The 24,009-nt window shown below is 48.3% G+C and overlaps 1 protein-coding gene across 1 annotated transcript in view; it reads left to right on the plus strand.

Annotated features, from left to right (window-relative positions):
* Positions 1 to 17,331, plus strand: part of TIMM29 (translocase of inner mitochondrial membrane 29) — a 28,270-nt gene extending 10,939 nt beyond the window's left edge. Inside the window, exon 2 of the mRNA XM_086950892.1 lies at positions 15,703 to 17,331. Coding sequence (XP_086807018.1) covers positions 15,703 to 16,337 — 635 coding nt within the window. The 3' untranslated portion in view covers positions 16,338 to 17,331. The remainder of the gene's footprint in view (positions 1 to 15,702) is intronic.
* The last annotated feature ends 6,678 nt before the right edge of the window (positions 17,332 to 24,009 follow it).

Consider the following 24,009-nt stretch of genomic DNA (forward strand, 5'->3'; position numbering starts at 1 on the left):
TATGTCTTTCCTTTCTTCTCCCCAGATTCTTGAGCATCTCCTCATGCCTTATGTTCCCTCTCGGAACCTGAGGTCATTGGGACAAAATCTGGCCATAGTCCCACGATTTAAACGTTGTAGGGCGGGAGGGCGTTCCTTCCACGTTTTGGCGGCAAAGCTTTGGAACTCACTCCCTGCCCACATTCGTGCTCTGGATGAGCTGCTTGCATTTAGGAGGGCTATTAAAACATTTCTTTTCCCTCCTGTTTCCCAATGACTGTCTTACTGTTAATTCATCCTCTCCGCTTGTTTTCCTGGTTGTTCCTTCATCCAGATAAAGCGCCGGGACGCCCCTTTGCTGGGGCAGCCGTGCACTCTAAAAGTTGAATTAACATAACATAACTCAAATCTCGATTCTCTGAACAAGGACATATGACCTCAGGCGTGCGCTGATACCTCTGGTGCCACGGTGGGCACCTAACCTGCTCTCTCTCTTCTACGCTCCCTCCTCGGTGAGGAGATGCAGCGCTGCTGTCTCCGCTCTCGACAGTGGCGGTGCAGCTGCGGACGGACGAGCCTTGGCTATCCCCAAGAAGAGCAAGTTCAGAACATTCAGGTATCCTTTCACGAGTGTGCACGAGGGTCTTTCTGAGGTGCTTGTATTCTGGGTGTGCAATGGTGAACAGATGTCACCGCTTTTCAGAAAGAAGAATGTAAAAAAGAAATGTACGCACGTATGTCATGGCAGTGAAAGTAGAAAAATCCCATAACAGAGAGCGCGTACGCATTGATAAGTGCAGTGCAATGGTCTAGTATGATGTTATTACCACAGTACGGGAAACGGCACAGTTCACTACCTCCTATATTACATATCTTAGTGACTTTACATAGAAAGCATCCGAGACGTCTCTGCCAGAGTTTCTGACTTTGGAACTGAGAAACCAGGTGGTAGTCTCGGTGTCTGTTTAACATCCTGTGCAAATCACTCAACCTTAAAAAAAGGAACGTGCCCTTGTGTAATGTAACTGGTGCTCGTGTAAAGCGTTCCAATACTGTTTAGTCGAGCTCGCACTTTATAAGCCTGCAAAAAAAAATAACATTGAAAATGCAATAGGTCTCTCCTTTTATTAAGTTAAAGCCATTTGTTTTTCTATTCAATACCATTAGCTAAGCAAATGGCTTTACTTTATCAAAGGTGAGACCTTTTGCATTTTCAATGCTTGTTTTTATTTGTCTTGGAGCATCCCGTGCAGTGCTCGCGTTTTCAGTTCGTTCGCTCCGACCGCTGTCTTTTTTTTTCTTTTTTTTTAATGCAGTTTTATATAGCACGACCACCAACCGAATGTATTATTAGAGCGCTTTACCTGAGCGACCGTTACTTTACACAAGGGCATATTTTTTTTTTTTGGGGGGGGGGGAAACCTTTATTGATACTTCAACCAGTTACAAGTATGGGCCTACAACCACCAGGGCTGGCCGCTAATCAAAATCATTTCAATCAAGCAATTAGAGCCAGACTCGGCCTTCCGGGAGGCGAATACAGCACAACTTCAATTAAAACTGGCAGCATAGCATACTATACGAATAGCAGGATAATAAAGGTTCCATTTTATAATATAAGGATAGAAGGATCAGGTGCCATACAATATCACAAAGGTGCATAAAGGGCGGGCAAAACGGTAGGAGGTCCACAGTTAGGTCGATATCATTCAAAACAGCTAAATAACGGTGATGGATCAAGCCCGGATTTTTGGACTGGGTAAGAGTGGTCTGCTTAATTCAGACACTCTGTTCATCACCACCCCCTTTTCTGAATCGTTTTTGGCCACTATAGGTGTGGCAGGGTATACTCCGACATGAGTCCCTTGCTCACTGCACCATCAGGATTCAAGCAAGCCGGGCCGACAGCGGCTGAAATGCCAGAAACCGGTCCCCGGAAGCTTGTCTCCTTTCCAGTGAAGAATTGGCTTGGTAGTCTGGTCTGCCCTGTTCCCATGATGCACTGGGCCAGGGACAGACTAATTTGCATGTAGCCAGGTTCTGAGCTGGGATGGTGCAGTGAGCTAAATAACGGTGATGGATCATGCCCGGATCTTTGGACTGGGTAAGAGTGGTCTGCTTAATTCAGACACTCTGTTCATCACCACCCCCTTTTCTGAATCATTCAAAACAGTGGCGCCGAGGCATACAATTCAGGATCAACAAGCATACAATTAATTTTCGCACCAATGGAGTGCCCGCCCGATGGTACTAAAGTACTGTGAAAGTATAGGCACAGATAAAAAGTCGACTATTGACAAAAGAATAGACCCACTACGCTGACCCGAAAAAGAGGAAACAAAAGAAAAGGCGAAGAAAGATAAGAAGAAAAAAAGGCCATAGAAACAAATAGTAAAAACAAAATTCCCCCACCCTGCACCCCTGCAGATGACTACGGCCTACCCCCCTAGCAGCGTGCCTGTCGCCCCAAAAATGAACCCGAAATATAGAGAAACAAAGGGAAAAAAGAAAAGGGAAAGAAAGAAGGGACTAAAACCCTGCCCAAAAAGGAGAAATGGAGGAGGGCTATGTCATACGCATTCCCGGACTCTTCCCCCCCCCCCCCCCCCCGTCTTAACGAAGAATCCCGCGCAATGTGAACACAATCAAGCAGAGCACAATAAAACAGTACATCAGAGGAAACCAGAAATCCCGCCCCGGACTCCGTTAACCAAATAAAGCAGTCCCGTTACCGATAAATCAATATTGTGAAACCTCAAACAACAGTCTCAGCCTTGGCCCCGTCTATCAAATTTGCTGATCCCCTCCGATAAAGAGCGCCCCACCGTAAAATCATCAAAGGTCAAACAGAAGTTGTCGAAACATAGTCTATTAGTCGAAGAGAGGATGGCAAGTCCCAAAGTAGACGCTCGAGTCCAACGATGCCCCTTCCCGACTCTAAGACCAGGCACTATCCCATCCGCCATCTTGATGGACCAGCTGGGAAGGGGGTGTGACACAGTCCCACACAGATCACAATTACGAGCAAACGTCTCCAAATCGGGAAAAGCAGTGAAATGTTTCGCCAATTGCAGTTCCAAAGATTCCGACTTTATAGGTGCATCGCCAATCTCCACATGTTCGAACCGCTCCACTTCTGCAGGGGCATGGAAAGCTCCAGGCACCGGGTCAAATGGCATCGCTGGGGTAGCAATAGGGAAAGCAACAGGCCACCGGGTCTCGGGCAGCAAATCAGAGTCCGGTCCCGATCCTCTAATTCCGTCCGCCGCCAACATCAGATTCCAGGCCTGGGTCTTCATAGTCGCCTGACGTGCCTCAAGGGCCGCCATCACTGACCGCAATGACGGCCCGCACTGGACACGCTCCGCCGGGTTTCGCATAGCATCAAGCATATTGACCCCCACGGAGAGGCGCCGTCCCCAGGGTAAGATTAGGCGGAGCAGGAATGAGCCGTGAGGGACCAATCGTCAGTAGGCGTTAGTGCGCACCAAGTCTCCGATCCAACGGCCCCGGCGCTACGAACGCCAGGCCCCCGGGTCTCGGACCCCCACACACACCACCTCGGGCATCACTCGTCTCGGCACCTCCGGTACAGTTCCAGGCGACAGATCGGCATCAAGTCAATCATGAAGATGTCGGAAGTTCCGTGGACCGGATCCTGCCGCTCTCTCCGGTCCGTTGTTGTTCAACTAGGACCCGGCTAGACCAACACTTGAGACCCCGGCTTCCAGACTGGGCTAGGCCTCAAATTAAACCTCGACATAACTCCACTCCACCATGTCGGAAAATCCTCGGGATTGCACCATCAGTTCGCAGAGTAGTTCATGCACCCGGATATGGGGCGAGAAATCAGGATATACGGCAGGATCTTCGAGCGAGAGACGGGGGTCAGCGGAGCCGGGAAGCTATGCGGCCATCTTGCTTGCTGTCGTAGCTCCTCCCCCGGGCAAATTTGTTTTTGAGGGAACAGGAAGATTGAGTGATATGCCCGAGATCATAACCGAAATTCTAACCCTGTTTCTCAGCTCCATAGTCGGCAACTCTGGCCATATTGCCATGTCCTCTCCTCTTGTCCTCAAACCCCAACTATTAGGGCTTTTAGCACTCTTAAAAAAGATGTTTAAAAACTATCACTTTGAACAAGTACCTCTCACTGTCTTGCCAAAATGTGCCGTATTAATATGAACGTTTCCACATGTTAAAGAAATACACCCTTCGAGTATTTTATAAACCCTTTCACTTGCTCGGTCTCCTGGTTTTTTTTTTATGCAGTTTTATATAACGCGAGCACCACCTGGAAGTATGATTGGAGAGCTTTATATGAGCCCCAGTTAATTTACACAAGGACATGTTTGTTTTTGTATGAACAGGGAAATAAAGTGATTTGCCCAAGATAAAGGTTGTTACGCCGAGACTCAAACCCGGTTTCCCAGCTCTATTCTAACGCTGCATTCTTGCCCCCTGTCCTGAACCTCTGACTACAAGGGCTCTTCACACTTTAAAAGAAAAGTTTATAAACAATCGCTTTTTTTTTTGATAAACAATTTTATTGATTTTTGCATTAAACAAACAGCAGCATGACACATTTGGATTGGTAATACACACCATCACAAGGTACGTTGGAGTTTAGGGAGTACCAGTAGTAATCCCTTTCATCGCCTACGAAATGTAAATTAACAATTGCATACATCAGTATGTTTCTCTTTAAATCAATTCAATTGATTGGTCCATTTTCCCCACACCCTGCGATATTTAGCGGGATACCCCGCGCCTCAAGCAAGGGCTTTTCCTGCATGGCACACCAATCCACACCTGGCGCCATTTGGATTCACTCGGGTTTAGGTTGGGCCCATGCAGCCGTGATGGCACGTTTGGCCACTGTGATGGCCATCCCCTGGAACAGTTTCAGATCGGGACCCGTCTAGACCGTCCAGCACTACAAAAATGAGTCGTATGGGGTCATGAGGCACCTGCGAGTCCAGGATATGCATGAGCTCGGACTCTATTGCAGTTCAGTATGGGGCTAATCGTGGGCATGTCCAGACCATGTGATTAAAAATCTGCAGGCTCATAACCGCAGCGTGTGCATCGCGGAGAGGGGCGAAGGCCCACCTTGTAACGACGTTCTGGGGTGAGATATGCAGTGTGCAAATAGTATAATTGAATGAGGCGTAGTTTGGCTGAAGTTGTGATGGTCTTGGGAGCCATAAGGGCATCTCGACAGTCCTCCGGGGGGCCCACCCAACCCTCCCAGCGGGTCATGAGTCGGTAAAGCGTTGCCGGGCTATTGTTAACCAAGGTTCGGTATATTCTGGACACCCAACTCCTTCCCAGGTTTCCAATCATGATTTAAGCTTCTAGTGGAGCCTTCGGAAAAAGTTTTCCACAGAGAACTTAAAACCCACTTGTTCCCAAAATACTAAACTGTATTAGTCTCGTGATGGTATCGGAGGTTACCTAGGCCACTGAATAGCGCGGGGACACACTGCCTAGTGTAACCAGGCGCTCTACAAACTCAGTATAAATAAATAAATAAGTGGGCTGAACTCTGGGATTTTTGTGCCAGTAGAAATGTGTGTGTTGAGGATGTGGCGCAGCTGCAGGTACTTGTAGACTTGCAAGGAAAGAAGGGTGTGTCGTTCCTGTAAGTTCCGGAACGTCCTAATGTAGTCGCCCGCCCAGACATCACCCAGTAGTGATATGCTGATTTAGGCCCAACGCTTGAAACCCACAAGTGCTGTCACTTCTCCCAGCCATCTTCCGTGCCAAAGAGATGTCCGCTGGCTTAGTTTTTTGTCCCAATGTGTGTGTCGTAGTGCCATTCGCCATGCTATCTGAACCGCCCTAGTAATCACTGGCATTGCCAAGGGTATCGGGCTTCCATATAGGAATGCCTGGATCTGAGGAAATTCTGGGTTATGAGCTCTTTTGTCCAGTCGTGGAGACCCAAAAGATGAAAAACAATCACTTTTAACAATTGCACCTTAGTGCCATTCCATAATTTGCGTATTAATATAGAAGTTTTAACATATTGAAGAAATACACTTTTGGAGTATTTCATAAACCCTAACATATTTTAAAGCTTTGCGCAGCCTGTTTGCTTGCCCATCTCGAAACATGGTAGCTTCAGGTCCTTCTGTTTAGAGCCCCTATCTCTCCAAATAACTGGTCTTAGCCGGGACAATAGTAGCATCATACCAGACATCTACTTTTCCCACTAGGTATGGCAGTGCAAGTGTGATCCAGAATGGTTAACCACTTGATCAGATTTCTGGAGCCGGGAGTTGGGTTTCTGCAAGCATAATTAACTGTGACGTAGAGCATTATTATGCAAGAATTTGAAGGAAAAAAAATCCCCTCTGGATATATTTACCATCAGGCAGCAAAGGCGCAGGCTGGCCTGCCTATTACATGGGCTGATGCATTGATACAAGCCTTATTTATTTGACTACCAGAATCAGCTGGATTACGTGCTATATCAAGTGTTGACACTGAGTTGGTTAATCCAACCCACCATCTTCTCTAGATGGGCTGCTCTAAGGGTTGCCAAGCGACGCCTACGCCTGTATTTGGGAAACTTGACACGCTCTGAAGTTTAGGGCTTTGTTTGGGCTCTTGTAAAGCACTTCAGTAGCTTCAGAGCACTAAAATAAATGAGCCATTCCTGTTGTCTTGTTTAAACCTGCAATTAGGCATTTTTTCTCTAATTGTCTGATGTCAATCAACTGTGGCGACGCAGTTCCAGTTTTCCAGCTTCTTCCTATTTTGCGATTTTTGTTACGGGCTGTAGGCAAGGGTGAGTAATCAACGAAAGCAGGCCATAATTGTTGTCCAGCATTCCATGTACAGCCAAGCTCACAATCAAAACACTGGCCATGAGGGTTCTACAGCCGCAAGTGGCACTGAGCCTCCCCAAACCCGAAAGAAACACCCACGCCTTTCACAGCAAAACGTTACATCAGTCTCCAGAGGTACAACCCAGCATACGCCCCCTTTACAGGGCAGTGTCACAAAGATTGAGGAGGGCAGGTGCCATCCCTGTGCAGCACACCATTCTACAACTGGTTTTGATATTCTGTAAAATGGTAGGAAAGCATGTATTGGAAGTTCAAAAAATGCTCTAATTAAAAAAAAGGGTGGGCGTGGTCTAACTGGCAGAGCTCCAGCCGGCCGCTGCTAATTAAAGCAATTTAAGCGGTACACCGATCCTGGGGGTGTCCAGCTAACAGCTGCTGAGGGGCTTGTCTTGCGGAGCTGGGGGTCGTTTTGAAGTGGTGGCGGCAGAGGAGAAAACGCAGCACAGCGGCCTGCAGGTCCCTCCAGTGAGAGATAAGCGCTGCATCTGTCCACACCGGCAGCCCTATGCCATATACTGCCCCTGGGCAGACATCAGATAGGTGGGGGTCTCTGCCCCGGAGAGAGGGAGCAGGGATCTCTTTCTGGAGTGGCCGAACGGCAGTTTGACCCCGTAAGGAGCTCTGGGGTGCCGTTTTGGAGGCTGCACCCGCGGCGTCTACAGGACTGCGGCTATACAGGCTGTCTCCCCTGGCTTGAGGGAGGTCTCCACAGACTCGGTGGGCATTGGCGGAGAAGAGACGGCTGGTGAGTGTCACCTTTGGGAGCGGGGGCCTGCTACCAGGTGGTGCAGCAAGGGAGGATACCGACCATTCACAAGCCTCCGGGTTGGAATGTCCACCATTTTCTAGTGACTGGGCCGGGGACCCCCTGGCGTGTGGCTGATCCTGCATCTGGGTGCTCCGGGACCCCCGGTCCACCACAGCAGCGGAGCAGACAGCAGAGCGGTGGGGGCATCTGTCCCGGAGGTGAAAGCGCAGACCACCGTCACGAAGAGGATGCTTGGCCTGGGGGCTACATCCAGGGCGCCATTTCTAAGCTTCGTGCCGGGGATGACCACGGGCGCGAGATAACACAGGCTGTCCTCCCACGGCCCGGCGGGGGTGCTCCTCTGTACTGATTGTCATTGGCGGCGCGCAGACATCTGAGGCAGCTGCGCGCCTTAGAAATGCTACTAACATAACATAACATAACATCTGCAGCTGACGGCGGGGAAGATCCCGCTAGTGAATGCAGGATTTTGGCCGGGAGTCCGCTGCATAGGTGGCCGCCTTTTTTGCCTGGGACGACGTGTGAGTAGCCAATGTGGGGGGAAGCTCGCTGCCTTGGAGGGATGGTGTGGACTTTGTAGTGGACAACATGGGGCGAGGACTGTGACTCTTGGGAGGCGCTGTGGGCCTGGTGGGGTTCCAGGGTTCAAGCAACCCCACTGCTCTGTACAGCGCTGCGCCCCCTGCGTGATTGGCGCCATTGACTTGGATTCTGCTGGGGCCTACAGAACTGGCCTGAGACGGGAAGACCGTGTGCGGGTGCTCATCTCCCTGACCTGCAGCGGTGTGCCTGAACAGTGGACATATAGTGAGGGGGGAGTGTGGAGGGCGGGGCCCCTGGCTGCTGTTTTGCCCATCTGTCCCACGACTTTTGGACTCTGCTCCCTGTTGCGCTGTAGGGCATATATGCTTTGCCCCTGCCACAGCCCTAGGCTAATGTTGTGATGAAACGAGTGTGAGGGCATTGGGGGGCTCCTGACTGCAGGCGGTCCTACTGCTGGTGTTTTCCCTGGGGGCTCCGGTGAGACTGGCATCCGGCAATCTCACATGAGGCCTTTGGGTACTTATCTGTTTGTGGGCTGCGGGGTACAGTTGACCTGCACACATCACCTTACCCTGGAGCGCGGTCACGGAAAGCACACGCCCCTGGGCCCTTGGTGGGTGACCCCTGTTGTGTCACACCATTTGTGTGGTCTCTGGACGCCCAGGTCAGACATCACCTCAACAGCACACTGTGCACTGTACGGAGACGTACGACGGTTTGGAGGGAGTGGCTGTGAGCTGTTGGCCCTGGGTGTGTGCGGGCTGAGGCATAGGGCTCCTGGCCCCTGAGGCTCTTGCTCCCTGCTTAAGTATTGGGATAGCCGCGTATAATCTAGCATCGCTCCTGTCTCTGACCTTATTGGTATCCATTGGTCTGCGAGACGCGCCGGTGCTACGCTCGAGGGGACGGGGTGCGTTGTCAGGACTACACAAGCCAGAAGGGATTGGGTCGCTGCTAATCTTGAGGCGGCTTGACTTGATCCATCACCAATATTTTGAGGCGAGGGCCCTTGATTCCCAGGAGCAATCTCGTGCGGCTCTGCGACCTCCCCAGGCCCTTGCAGTTGGTCTTTCTGAGGACCTCACCACCTTAGAGGATGATGCGCTCCAAAGGGGGGAAAGACCCGACAGTGGCCCCCAAAGACAACCCCGTAGCCGCTATGTGGGGCATCGACCCCACCGGAGGTGGCCTCACAGACGGGAGGGGACTCTCCACCTGTCACTCTAGCTTTTATGGCCACTTTCCTGACAGAGCTCAAATCGGAGGTCAGCTCTCTCCGCACTGAAGTCCACTCCTGTGTCTAGGAGCTTCAAAAGGAGGTTACGGATGTTGGAGAACGTGTCGATGGAAAAGACGATGGATGCCCGAACTGAGGACCAGGAACAACTATGGCAGCGCCTGGCCACCTTGGAGCAGCAGCACATAGTTACAATTGAAGCAGGAGGACCTGAAAAATCTGAGCCGCCGGAATAACCTCTGCATCCGGGGGGTTCCTCTCGGGGCGGAGGGGGAAGGTCATTATGACTTCTGCATGAAGTATGGGGGGACCATGATGCGTCTCGGCCGGCCCTGGATAGGGCTCATCGGGTTGCAGGCCCCGCGGGCAGGCCGGGCATCCTCCCGGACAGCTTATCTAGAGTCTATTTCTTTGCGGAAAATGAGGCTACACTCAGGGCGCCGTGTGTCAAGCCGACCTAGTCTACGGAGGACACAAGATGCAAATCTTTCAAGATCTCGCGCCCAACACATGCGAAGACGTCAGGCTTTCAAACCAGTGACAGACCAGTTGCAAAGCATGGATATCTCCTATCAGTGGGGCCACCCATTTGCTCTAATTTTTCAGTGGGATTCCAAACGTCTGGTGGTACGGTCCTATAAAGAAGCGGCGCAACTACTCCACCTATCATCGCCGCCGCCTGCTAGTCCCACGAATATCCCGCCGCTCACAGGGGCACCTGCTAAACCATCCTGGTCTACAGTGCGCCGTCACAGGCGCTCACCACATCCCGATGAACAATCAACCTCGCAAGCTCAGCAAGATATACAACATATCAAGTCCCTGGAAAAGGAATAGTAGGCAGCAAGCTTGCGATCTTCGACTCGTTCATGAACTGACCCCCACATATGCAATTGACTGCAAGTGCTGTTCTCGGAATAATGTCCCAGCCCGTTGGGACTGGTGTTTGTTCTAAGGTGTCGTTCAAACCCCAGTTCCCTACCTGCAGTGTTGCTGGTGCCAGAACTCCCATCTGGACGACTTTGGGATCAACTGATGACCCGCCCCCTATCTGTTCTTGGGAGAGTGACATTTCTGGGAACACCCGGGCACTGTGGTGTAGGCTGACCCGTGACTGGAACAGAATAACTGTGGTCCGGTTGGCCAATGTTGATCCTTTGTTTTTTGTTTCGACATATCTTTGCTTCTCTGCTCTTCTTTCCCTACTTGTTTTCTTCTTCTGACTGCAGCGGACAGGGGACCTCGATTCCATAATGCTCTTCCCTAGGCGGGATTGACAACCCCTTGCGATCCTTCCTTCCTTCCTAGCTTACTTTCTATGGTGGCATGATGGACTAATATGTGTCTGGACACACATTTGGCTGTTCCCCGCCCCTTAAAGATTATATCCCTCAATGTTAAGCAGCTTAATTCTCCCAACCTAAGGCAACAAACTTGGCGCTACCTGCCACAACACAACTGTGACATTATTTTCCTTCAGGAAACCCACCTTTTAAAAACAGACACTCGTCGCATGACGCATCCTAAATATCCTCTCCAATTCTGGGGCACGGCACCCACTAAAACGGCTGGAGTGGCTATTCTTTTCAGAGCTGGTATCAGGCATGGGGAATTCAAGACCTTCAGTAGTTCAGATGGTCGCTTCTTCAAGGCGAAAAATCGGATTGGACAACGCTCCTTCACATTGTGTAATGTGTATGCACCTAAGATCTATTTGTACAAAAATCTATGTAGCTATAAAGGGCAAAAACATTGTGGGGTGGAAGGATCTTGCCAGAATGGGATTGTATTTGGTTCCGGGTGATGAACATCCCATTAAGGCAAGGGAACTACCTATTTGCTCTATTGAGAATATGATGATTGACCGTAGTGACCTGATAGGAGTTCAAAGGGGTTTTTAATAACAAGGTGGGTCTGGTGAAGGGTGTGGAGCATAAAATCAGACTTCTCCCTAATGCTTCACCGGTCGCCCACAAAGTTCGCAATGTTCCTTTAAGTGTAAGGGCTGAACTTAAAAAAATGTTGGAGGATTTATGTGATCAAGGGATTATTCAACCCACTGAGTCGTCACAATGGGTCGCCCCCATTGTGGTCGCTCGGAAAAAGAATAACGAGATCAGATTGTGTGTGGACTTCAGTGGTTTGAGCAAAAATATCAAGGTGGACTGTCATTCCCTTACAAACATTCAGGAGTTGTTGGCAAATTTGGGGGGGCAAAATGGTTCCTTTAATCGACCTGAAATCCGCATACCATCAGGTTTCATTATCCAGGGATTCTCAGGAATTGACCACGTTTGTCACCCCGTTTGGGGCGTTCAAGTTTTTGAGACTCCCCTTCGGGTTGGCGTCAGCGGCCAGCGTTTTCCAGAGACTGATGGATACTCTATTTAAGAATTTGAAGGGGGTCCAGGCTTATCTGGATGATATTCTTATTTTCGCTAACAGTCTAGATGAGCACAATATTTTGTTGAGAAAGGTTCTCTCTTTACTAGGAGAGCGTGGAATGACCATCCGGAAAGATAAATGTAAGTTTGGGGTACAAGAGGTAGAATATCTTGGACACGCTATATCGGCGTCTGGTATCAAACCTAAATTCTCAGTAATTAATGCTTTGAAAGAGGCGAAAGCTCCCTCGGATAAGGATTCTCTGCGCTCGTTTCTGGGGTTGGCAAAGTATTATGCCAGATTTGTGAGTAATTATGCACAGGTGGTGGAACCTCTTAGAGTGTTGCTTAAAAAAGGTCAGAAATTTTTGTGGTCAGAGGATTTGGAAATGGTCTTTGATAAGATGAAAGAGTTGATTGTGGCAGCTCATCCCATTCACGCGTTTTGTAATAATTGTATTTGTACTATTGCTGTGCATGCAAGAATGAGTGGTTTAGGGGCGGTATTAAGTCAGGAGGTGGATGGTGTGGAAAGAACAATAGCTTTTGCTTCTAGATCTTTAAAGGAGTATGAGAAGCGGCATAGCACCATCAAGTGAGAGGCTTTGGCCTGTGTATGGACAGCTCAAAAATTCAAAATGTATGTCTGGGGGAGAAGATTTTTGATGTTATCAGATCACAAGCCGCTTTCTTTCATTTTTAGTAGGGTTTCTGAGAATAATAATTTATCTCCTAGGTTGACATGGCTAGTTTCAAAGCTGCAGGAGTACCATTTTGAGTTGAGGCATATTCAGGGAGGTAGAAACTTTCGGGCTGATTGTCTGTCTAGGATGTCACTTGACAAGGAGGAGGAGGAGGAAGATTTAGTGGATGATGATGTGGAGTGTGTGACTTTTGTAGATGGCATTGAAGATTTCAATCTTCCTGTTGCTGAAAAGGATTGGATGAGAGCTAAGGAGAAAGATTTGGTACTGTCCAAGGTTATGGAGTTTGCGTCAGGGAAATGGCCAGATGTAAGGAATTTATCTGGTGATCTAAGAGTCATGGTGCAGGTATCTGAGGAGTTATCGGTTAAGGGAAATGTCTTATTGCGGGGCGATAAGGTGGTTCCACCTGCAGAGCTAAGGAAGGAGATTATTAGGTTGGCTCATATGGGGCACTTAGGAGTGTCAAAGACTTGCATGAGAATAAGGGCGTATTATTGGTGGCCCGGTTTGGATTCGCAGTTGAGGTCTCTGGTAAATGATTATGAAGAGTGTTTACTCTCAGATAAACACTGGAAGTTACCTGCTGTACCTTTGGATCCTACGGTTTTTCCAGATTCAGCATGGGAGAAAGTAGGTTTAGATTTCTCGGGGCCTTATAATGTTTTACCGCAAGGGATGAGATTTTTGATTTTGGCTGTGGATTACTTTTCAAAGTGGTTATATTATAAGTTTGTGGATGCTCCAAATTCGAAAAAAACACAGTAAATATTTTAGGAAAACTTCATGTTGGAAGGGGCACCCAAATTTTTGGTAACTGATAATGGGACGCACTTTGTCTCTGAAAAGATTTGTAAGTTCTTAAATGCTCAGGATGTGAAACATCTCAGAGTGGCGCTCTATTCGCCGGCCTCTAATGGTTTGGTAGAGCGTGGCAACAAAGTTGTGAAGGAGGGTATTCAAACTGCTATAGCCTCTGGGTTGGACGTTGGTTCTTTTATTGAGGAGAAGGTTTGGAATTACAATACATCTCCACATTGCACTACGGATGTTACGCCTTTTGAGTTACTAAGGGGTGAAAAGGTGCATTCAGCTTTGTTCCCGGCTTGGTTAGAAAAAAAATAGTCCAGTTTCTAGTTGGGTAAATGAGGATGGTAATTTAGCCGAGGTTGTCAGAAATAAAGCAAGAATCTATGAAAAAGAATTTTGATGGAAAGAAATGTTCGGATTCCCAGAGTTTTGAGGTAGGAGATTGGGTGATGATTTTGAAACCTTTCAGGGTTTCAAAAGGGAATTCAGTTTTTTCTAATCCTGTGCAGGTGGTTAAAGTTAGTAAAGGAGCTGTTTTCCTAGGGGATAAAGGTTGGTGGAACATGAGGCAGTTGGTGAAGATGTCTAAGGATCAAGCTCTGGTGGTCAACAGAGCCAAAAGCAGAGGGTCCACGGATCATTGTGGGTGGGCTCATTGGATTTCGCCTGATGCGTCTGTTTCAAATCAACATCCCAGTTCTTTGAATTTAGGAGCTTCATCTTCTGGTCGTCTGCTGTCACCAGAAGGGGAAAGCTGACGAAGGCACCTACTAGATTTGATGATTTTGTTAGATATTAATGATAACATGTGATTGTTGTTCCTGGGGTATTTTTTTATTTTTTTATTTGTTGTTTTATTTAGATAAGGGGGAAGGTGATATAATAGTATTTAATATAATGTTAGTGATGCCTTTCTACCTTTTCTGTATCCTTTTGAATGGTTCTAGAGTTCCTGGCTCGAGGTTCACTTGTAGCGCTCAGTTACTGAGGGAACTCCGAGTGACAGGACGCATTTGAAATGTGGGTGAATAACTTGGAATAAACTTCTATTCTGATTTAAGAAGTTACTGCGTTTCCTGTTTACTACACCCAGTTTATATAGCACACATTTTTCAGGGTTTGGCTCAACAGGCTCTTGGAGCCAAGCCCGACCCATGGCTTGGCTCTCCAGTTTAGTTTGTTGGCTCAACATGCCCCCCCGCCCCCAGCATGATTCTGATGTCCGTGTGGCTCTAAGGAGAGGAGCCCGAGACACCTGGGGTCACAGGGGTTTATTCACTGTTATTTAGTGGGATTAAAATTGGAAGAGTCTGATGCTTGTAAGGTCGTAGGCAATGGTTAAACACTGGTGAGGTCACAGGGAGAGAGAGAGAGGGTCAGAGTGGCAACATTTATTGGACGGGATCAAGCTGCTAGTGTAGGTCAATGGCTTAGGGTCTGAGGCTGGTGATGCCTTGGCCTTGAAGAGACTAGTGGGGAAGTTAAAGGGGTGCAGCCTGGTGTGTGCAGTTCAGAATAGAATAGCCTAGCATGGCCAGTGTTCGAGGACACTGGGTCAACAACAACGATTAGGCCATATGATGGGTTTAGAGGCTGATTAGTGGGTCACACGTCAGGGACTGGGCCACAACCACACAAAAACGTCTGGAAGCTGTAACGTGAGCGTCCGAAGGTGTTGGGGTTAGCATATGGCTTAGTAGCAATAGTGCTAGTCACAGTTGGATAATCAGGGGAGGTCACAGGGGTTAGCGCACTTAGTATGGCACAGTTGGTGTGTTGGATTACGGATGCAGGCAAAGCATCAAGGGATCGGAGTGACTAGCGAGTGGTCAGGGGTGTGGGAGAAAGTATGCAGTAGCTGTGCAAGGAGGGTACATAAAAACATGCCAATGCTGGGTGGGCGGCTGGATCATGAAAAGGTCACAAGCAGCCAAAAAACAGATAGGAGGGGTCAGGCCCTGGCAGAGCTGCTTTGTACAGGGAAGGGGAAAAGGCTCTGTGGAGTGCCATGTTCTCACTGCAGTATGATAATTGTCAAACTGTTTTCGAGAATGTGTTTAGGGAGAGGTTTTGTGTGATCTTGTATGTAAAGCCTGTGTCTGTGAGGGGTCGATAGAATAGAAATACTCAAATGTTACCTCTTAGACTAGTTGTTGCGTGAAGAGATGTTTTCATCTCCTTGCTAAAATGGAGAATGACGAAGCCTGGTGGGTCTTGACAGGGCTGGCTTTCAAATTCTTAAGAGGGCGGCTGGCTCTTGGCCCAATGTAAAGTTAAGGATTTGTGTATGTATTATTATAATATTTTTTTTAGTACAATATATAACTTGCAACAGATTGTCGCTCATTGATTAAACTCCTGCTTATTATACGTGTTTATCTTGCTCAAAAGATTTTTTTTTCTTCTTCCTCTCGCACAGGTATTTGGATTAAAAGCCTTATGCACGATTATGCAGAGGCATGTCGGGATATTGGAGTGGGCATGAAAGAGCGTCCTGGTAAAGCCGCAGTCTATCTCTCCCTCCTTACCGGAGCAGGCATTTGTAACCACAAGACACCCTGTGAAATGTCTTTTCAGTCTAGTCTCCTGGATGCTGTCGGTACCCTCTTGCTCCTCTCCCCCTGGACCCGGAACGGGAGCTCTGAAGGCCACGTACAGCGGTTAGTAACTTTACGTAACCAGGGCCGCCTGCGCTATCAGAGCCTGGTCTTCTTTGCTCTCATGTACGAGGTCCCCTATGACCAGGACTGTAACCTCTATGAGGCCCAGTGCAAGCACCTTGCTCCCCGGCTGCTAGACTTCCCCAGCCGGGTGTGTGATGTGGGCTTTTTGGGACGCTGGTGGGTGTTGGATTCCAAAATGAAAGAATTTGATGTCAATGATGACGAGTTCAAGTACCTCCCTACCCACCTTCAGACTATCTCAGCCAAGGATTTGCATTCGGAGGAAAATGAGAAACTGTTCGATGAGAAATACAAGGCTGTCTTTATGCCAGAAGAGCTGCTACAAGGAGATGTTCCACAGGTGACAACTCTATTAAAGGCCACTCATTGAAGTTTCATCACCATAAAAAGCGAACTGTCTTGGGGTTATTGCACGTGAATTGTTTCGTATTGTTGTAGATTTTCAAATAAATACATTGTGAACCTAAGACAAAATCTCTAATGTACTTAGAACCAAATTAGAGTGGGTAAGAACTGCCTACCAAAGAGCAATTACCCATGGTGGTCATATGCGCACATTAAAAGCCTGTCTAGCATTAAGCTGTGCAGCCTTACTGAAAACATGTCTCTTTAGTCAATAGTTTCCTTTCCCTGTTAAATTGGTATTTAAAAATATATTTTATTCCACACATCGTTGTATCAAACATTGTTTTATGTTCCTGAATGATTAGTAAGGGTGGGGGGGGTTGCTTGAGGCTCACCACTTCAGGGAACGTGACACTGGGTAAAGGGTTGAGTGAAAAGTGAAAGAAAATCGCAGGACGTTGATGTGTTTCTATTTGGGTTCTGACATAAACATAGCTCGAAGCAAGAATAGTGCTGGAAACACAAGCAATCGTTCTATGCCCAGAGATGTTTTTCTTTTCCATTGTGTGCAAATTTAGCCTTTTATATAATCAATATCTTATTCCTGTGGTTTTTTGTTGTTGTTCTAACCGCGCTGCGAGGCCACTGAGAACTTCAAAGCGGCCGCGAAAGTGATCAATTTCCATTTGCCATGGAAGCACGCTCTTTACTGCTTTGCTTGTTCTATAGAGTCCGTAAATTTGCCTATAGCGCCGTACTGTGACAAAACCAAATAAATCATCGAAAATAGTGTGCAAGCCAACTCTCACCTTTACAACGGGAAAAACCTTCGCTCTTAACAAAATAGAAATAAAACATGAACAATTGAGATATGCTCATTCCTGACTCTTTAGGCCAATACCTCAATTCACCACTAGGTGTCACACGAGGAACCAACTGCAAGTGCTTACTGGTGGAAAACAATCGGAAAGCCACAGGCATTTGAAGCAGCCTACGATGCTTTTCTCATCAGGAAACAAGCATTTACAATGCAACGGTTTCGCCTTTGCAAAAGTTTGAGCTATTGGCATTGTAAATGACAACATTTTTATTTTTGTGTTGGTTTTGAAAATAAATAAATGGCATTGTCATTTACAATGCCAATAGCTTAATCTCTCGCAAATGCCACACGCAAACACACACACAAACACACACACACACACACACACACACACACACACACACACACACACACACACACACACACACACACACACACACACACACACACAGCCACACACACACACACACACACACACACACACACACACACACACAGCCACACACACACACAGCCATACACCCCCCCACACACAGGAGGGGGCTGGACGGGAGGTGGTGAGGGTGCGGACTGCGGGGGTGGACAGGGTGACGAAGAGGGCTGTGGGACGGCAGTGAGGAGGGGGATATCTGCAGGGGCTTCGTCCACTTATAGAGCTAAAGACAAAGTGGCTCGAAATACACACACCACGTCCGACTCGTAAGCTAAAGACGGTACGGGTGTACACCAAACACACACACAAATGAGAAACCCCGTCCGCCCATAAACAGATGGCAGAGCGGTACGAAGCTCTCAAATGGCTATAAAGACGCAGACAAAAACAATGGAGTGCCGTCCCACTCGTAAACTGAAGACGGAGCGGAACTATCACTAACGGAACAGACACACAAAAGACTGTACTCACGAACACAATCAGACAATGCCAGGAGAGGGGGATAGAGGCCGGAACCATGAGAGGTCGGAAACAGAACCAGCAGTAGAGCGCAGGCAAGTCAGAGAGAGGTACTTACTCGGTGATACGTTCCTGCACAATAAAAAAAATGGCGTCCGACAAAGTGGCGCAAAGTACACACACCACGTCCGACTTGTAAGCTAAAGACAGAGTGGAACGGGTGTACAAACACACACACACACACAAATGAGAAACCCTGTCCGCCCATAAACAGATGACAGAGCGGTACTGTTGTAATCTCCCCTCTGGTTCTGGCTTTCGCCCCTGTGGCCATACACCCGGTGGTTTGTTCCTAGAACCTTCAGAGGAAGGCTGCATTAAAATGTTGACTGAATGTTTGTTCCCCTCTGGGACTGGAGGCACTGAACTGCTTTATACTGGTGACAATAAACAAAGGTGTTACCTAGAAGCTGTTTGTGATGTATTACCACAATTTGGTGACAGAGGACGGGATGCTGTGTCAGGGACAGCGTGGTGCCTTCCCCTGAAGTTATTAATTCTTGCCAGAGGACGGGAGTTTTGAAGAAGTTACTCTTCATCTTAAACGTGAGCGACGAGCTCCGGCATTTCAAGGACTTTTATTGCCACAAATTTAAAGGAGCTCCTTCCTATGTGGTCTTTGGTTTGGATTGGTGGTTACTTTAATCCTCTGTGGTGCGGCCACCAACCTTTGCGGAAGTTCATAGGAGCCTGGCCGTAGGAGCGGAGACCTGCTCGAGAGTATTTACCTTAGGAGCAGTGCGGTGTGGTGTGGCCGGAATTAGAGTGTCCGGTCGGACACTGGGGCTGCGTGAGGAGCGACATTGTTTAAGGGGGACCTGTATTACCGTTCTTCCAGAGGCTGAAAGGCGAACCACCCCCAGGAGTGGAAGCTGTGAAGAGCCAGGTGAGGTGATCTGGTTACGTAAGGGGCAGCTGCGGAAACTCGTGTGTCAGGTCGGGCACAGGGGCGGCGAGTGTAGAGCAGCGGATGGGGTGTTAGCAGTGGTGTGGAGCTCGTAGCAACTTGTGTGTCAGGTCGGGCACAGTGGCGGCGTGTGGAGAGCTGCGGATGGGGTGTTAGCAGTGGTGTGGAGCTCGTAGCAACTCGTGTGTCAGGTCGGGCACAGTGGCGGCGTGTGGAGAGCTGCGGATGGGGTGTATGTTCATCGGTGTAGACATTGGTGCGAGGAGACGCGTTCGGAACCTCGTAAACGGCAGCGCAGCAATAGTCCGTTAAAGGAGACGCTTTGAGGCAAAGATTCCTGCTCCGGTCAATATTTACAAAAAAGAAAAATTATTGGGAAGAAAGTCAAGTGGTTTTTACCTCATTCGGCGTTTCCTGGGCGGCGGACATACAAGCCTGGCTGACACCTCTCGCAGTCTCCTCCTCGGAGGAAGTTCCCGCCCGAGCAGTGAGCTGATTGACATACACGGCAAAAAAAAAAAAACATAGAAAGGGGGCTTTTAACCGATATCGGTCTGGTTATCCCAGGCAGCACTTTCCTCGAAATGGCTAGAAAGACGCAGACAAACACAAAACACAATGGAGTCCCACTCGTAAACTGAAGACAGAGCGGAACTATCACTAACAGAACAGACACACAAAGACAGTACTCGCGAACACAATCAGACAATGCCAGGAGAAGGGGATAGAGGCCGGAACCATGAGAGGTCGGAAACAGAACCAGCAGGAAAGGCCGAGGCCCGGCTCCTGCCTGCACGTCAGCCACGAACAAATTATCAAAATGCGCCGTATGCCCCCCCCAAAATAACATCCGCCCACTGCCGGAATGACGTCACAAATGGGCGGGATGAGAAAAATTCGACGAAACGCCCACAAATCGCCTCGCACAGTGACGGACGCCTCTCTTCCAATGGCTAGCCTCCATTTATGGAGCTAGCCAATGGAAGACAGAGGCGGGACAAAGCGCACATACTATTCTCAAAAGATTTCGCCTGCGCGAAACGCTGCTGCGCAGCTGTTCGCCAGGCGAAACCTAAAAAGGGGTATGCACTTGTGTACAAAATGAATTAAGTCTTTTTTATTTACCATTGTGAGATGAATTGGTAAATAAAAAGTAATATCAAAAGTGTTTTTGTTTTTTAATTTTGCACTAAAGTGCTTTTAAAAAAAACGAGGGAGTGGGGTGGAGTGGGGAGCAGGCATGGGTCAAACCAACACAGCGAGAGGGAAGTCTGGGGAGAAGGACACATGCAAGAGAGAAACAGGAACAGGGAGAGGGATACAGGGTTGCAACAGGCACAGAGGGTGAGAAGTAAAAGTCAGAGGTGCAGAACATGAGAGAGAAAACGTGAAGCGCTGGGAGTGGGCAGAGAAGCACACTACAAAGGTAGCTGGAAAAGACATGTAACAATAGGGGAAGCCACTCAAAGAGGTGGTAAACATGTTAAGCTGTACAGGAAGGACAAAGACAAAATGGACAGGCTAAAACAAAGCCAGCGAATAGAAAGCGATCTAATGTGAGTGACAAAACACAAACCCAATGGTAAGCACTGGGCGGAATACATTCCTAGGTAAGCTTTGAGCATCTCCCCACAATCTCCTTGCAACCAGCCAACTGAGATGTCTGGTGGGCTTCGACCTAAAATGTATTATTTTCTGTATAGAATTCATCTATGAGATAATGCCTCCAATGAGGAGTGTATTTTTGAAATATAAAATAGGCCCTTATACATTTCACTGCAAGTACTCCAAATGAGGTGGAATGGTACACTAAACAGCCAATAGCATGATGTGAGAGGGTAATTCTCCTCTGAGTTGCGCCAAAGCTGCCTTTATGTTTACTTTAAAGTATTAGTAATAAGTGGTCTATCAGACAGTGGCGCTGCCAAGCCAGTCCTGAAAATGCGATCGCGTCAGCTAGAAGGTAATAGCACATTCTTGGGCTAAAATAGACCCTATTTTGTAGCTCCTTAGAGTGTGGCATTAGAGTTTCTAGGACCTGGGTTGTTAGGGCAGATGGTATGCTGTGTATTGTCCCAGGGTAGATTCAGGGCTCTTCATGACTTGCTGTGTTATTTGTGGGCTGAGCTTTTTTTGTTGTTGCAGAGAATACACTTTTTTGGGCTAGAGATCAAAGATACAGTGACTCTGACCATGCCCTTGGAAGCAGTTCAGTTTCTGCACACTGACCCTTACAAGAGATTTAGATGTGGGAGCTAACTTAAAGATTCAAAATTATTCCTAAAAAGTGTTCAGCCCAATGTAACCCACCACCAAAAACCAGAACATGTTGCTGTCGAGTTCTGGTATCAGAGGGTGTTGGTTGCCACTTAGACCAGTCAAAGAAGTCCAGTTAATTGTTCAATGTGTATATCAATCTGTACAGGACGTGGCATAGTCTTTCACAGTCCATTGTCCAGCAGGAGATCCTAAACTGATCCTCAAAGTCAGTCAGTTTTTAAACGTTTAAGAGATCTTGCAGGTGGCAATGTTCTAGGTCAGCATCCACAGCACTCTCTGATGCTGTGCTCTCGTTTTAGAAGCGTGCTTCATGTGAAAAGAGGGTGTTGAAGTACCCACAGCTCCTAGGATACCCACTGAATACCAATGCTTGACAAGTTGTGATCGAGAATTGAAATGTAGTGTTAGAGCCTAGACCCTGAAAAGAAAGGCCTGTATCTCCTTCAAGAAAGATAATTCCAATGATTCAAGAACCAGTTTGACTGCCACTGATTAGAGAACTACGCTATGATCAGGGTGTGAAGGTGCAAGCCCTCTTGGCCCCACTTGGACTTGACAGAGTAGGTTGTGGATGATGCATCCAGATGTACCTGCACGGGACGCTGCTGCTAATGTACACAGTTTCAGGTCTCCTCCCGTACTCAAGAAATGTAAGGGAGCCCAGTTAGTGGCACTTGGCAAATCTTCAGCTGAGGAAGCCAATAGGCATTCACCAAACAAGGATAGAAGTTAAACGTCCTTACCACTAGTAATTACTGCAATGGCATAGCACTGGGCCTTAGGTGCCCCTCGATCATCAAAGCACAACTTTGTAGAGAAAGAGGAAGATAACTAAGAGTCCTCGGTCTCAATAACAAACGGGTATTCAGTGGGATTACAGGAGTGTTGCATCCACTGGAGGAAAACAGAGGGCTAGTCCAGAAAATGAAAATGCGAGGCCATACACTTTTCCCATCCCATGCAGAGACTGTTGGTACCAATATCCTTTCTCTATCAGAAGCAACCAAAACTAACAATAAACTCATATAATGACTCCTTAGGTGACATTCATACACCTATGTAAACCCTACTGTGAGGAGTTTCTCTGCCTCGCCTTTGTCCGTAACAGCTTGCTTTTCCTAAATGTTCTACTCTTTCTCGCAATTCTGTTTGTTAAACTCATCTCACTTAATGATAAATGTACACAAACCCTTTAGAACGTCTCACTCACCTCTCTTCTTATAGTCACCTTTTCTACCCCAGTCATTTTCAATCATGTGACCGCTCCCCTTTCATTCCACCATATCCATCACTGCCTCCATCTGTGCCAATGTGTCATCGCTTAGGGTGGGGTGCTAACCTCAGACAGTTGCCATAAACTGGTTTATATGCCCCAATTGTTCGCTTTCACGCTTTAAATAATTAAAATTCACCCTCTCTGACCAGGCCCTCAGAGCCTGAGCCATTTATAAGCCCTTGTGGGAAGAGTTTTCTGTTTGCCAGTCAGTCAAACGAGTGAAATGTCAATCTAACCATGTCCTGGTCGCCATCTTCTTTTCGGCTCTTCCCTTTGCCTGACAACACAGGGGCAGAGGCTATCGCATGAGGGTATAGCAACCCCAAGCCTCGGAGCACTATTCGATGTGTCTGCCGCAAACTCCCCAAGCCCCGGTTCCTCTGTTCGAGAGATGCCACGCCCGGGGTGGCAGGTTATCTCCTCTTAGATAGACAGCCATCAACTGCCCTCACCGCTCTTCTCTCAGCTGCCATGGAGCGCCCCTCCAGAGAGGGATGCCACCATCGCCACAAGAGAACCCACCCTCCCGCCAACTATCCAGAAGAGACTCCTACAAACCCACAAAGATGCTTTGAAGCCCGCACCCCACCCCTCCTCTCACCCCTCGCATCCGCCTTCCCAATGGCCTAGTCAGGCAACGCTCCAACTCGCCCAGCAGTCCAGAGACGGACAGGCCAGAGCTGCCATTACACACAATTAATTGGGGCGGACGCGAAGCTCCGAGTGCTGTGAAAGGCCCCCGGGGGCCTGGCCCCTTAACTTCTCGCAGCCACTGAGCTCAGCTGGCACTGTCAGGGATGCATTAGCATCCAGGCCCTGCCCGGGCCTTATCTGCTCACTCACGAAAGGCACCGAGCCATCTGCCATGCACTGCTCCGACATGCAGCCGAGCGCCGGCGCTGCAGGGTGGGCAGGAGAGATAAACACATGCGAGGTAACTGCAGCGCCCAGAGAAACGTCCATATGCAAATTCAGGGCTACTCGACATGTTTAGGTCGCTGGCTTGTGTCAGTACGGACGAATTATATTTATCGAACCAACACGCAGCAGCCTCCTTTCCTGTCCATGTGCGAGCAAAGGGCCGTGGGAGGAGAGGGGAGCATTTCTATTTCCCGAGCTTCGAAAGATTACGCACAATGGCAGGCTGATAGTATGCTCTGCACTGCGACCCTCGTGCCACTCGAGAAGCAGTGACTCACTAACACAATCAGACAATGCCAGGAGAAGGGGATAGAGGATAGAGGGATGTTCGTCAGCCACGAACAAATGATCAAAACGCGCCGTCCTCCAAAAAAAAAAATAACATCCGCCAACTGCCGGAATGACGCCACAAAGGGGTGAGATGAGAAAAATTTGACAGAACGCCCCTGAATCGTCTCGCACAATGACGGACGCCTCTCTCTTCCAATGCCTAGCCTCCATTTATGGAGCTAGCCAATGGAAGACAGAGGCAGGACAAAGC

The sequence above is a fragment of the Lissotriton vulgaris genome, unplaced genomic scaffold (assembly GCF_964263255.1).
Source record: "Lissotriton vulgaris unplaced genomic scaffold, aLisVul1.2 SCAFFOLD_828, whole genome shotgun sequence".
In the NCBI taxonomy this organism is placed as follows: Eukaryota; Metazoa; Chordata; class Amphibia; order Caudata; family Salamandridae; genus Lissotriton; species Lissotriton vulgaris.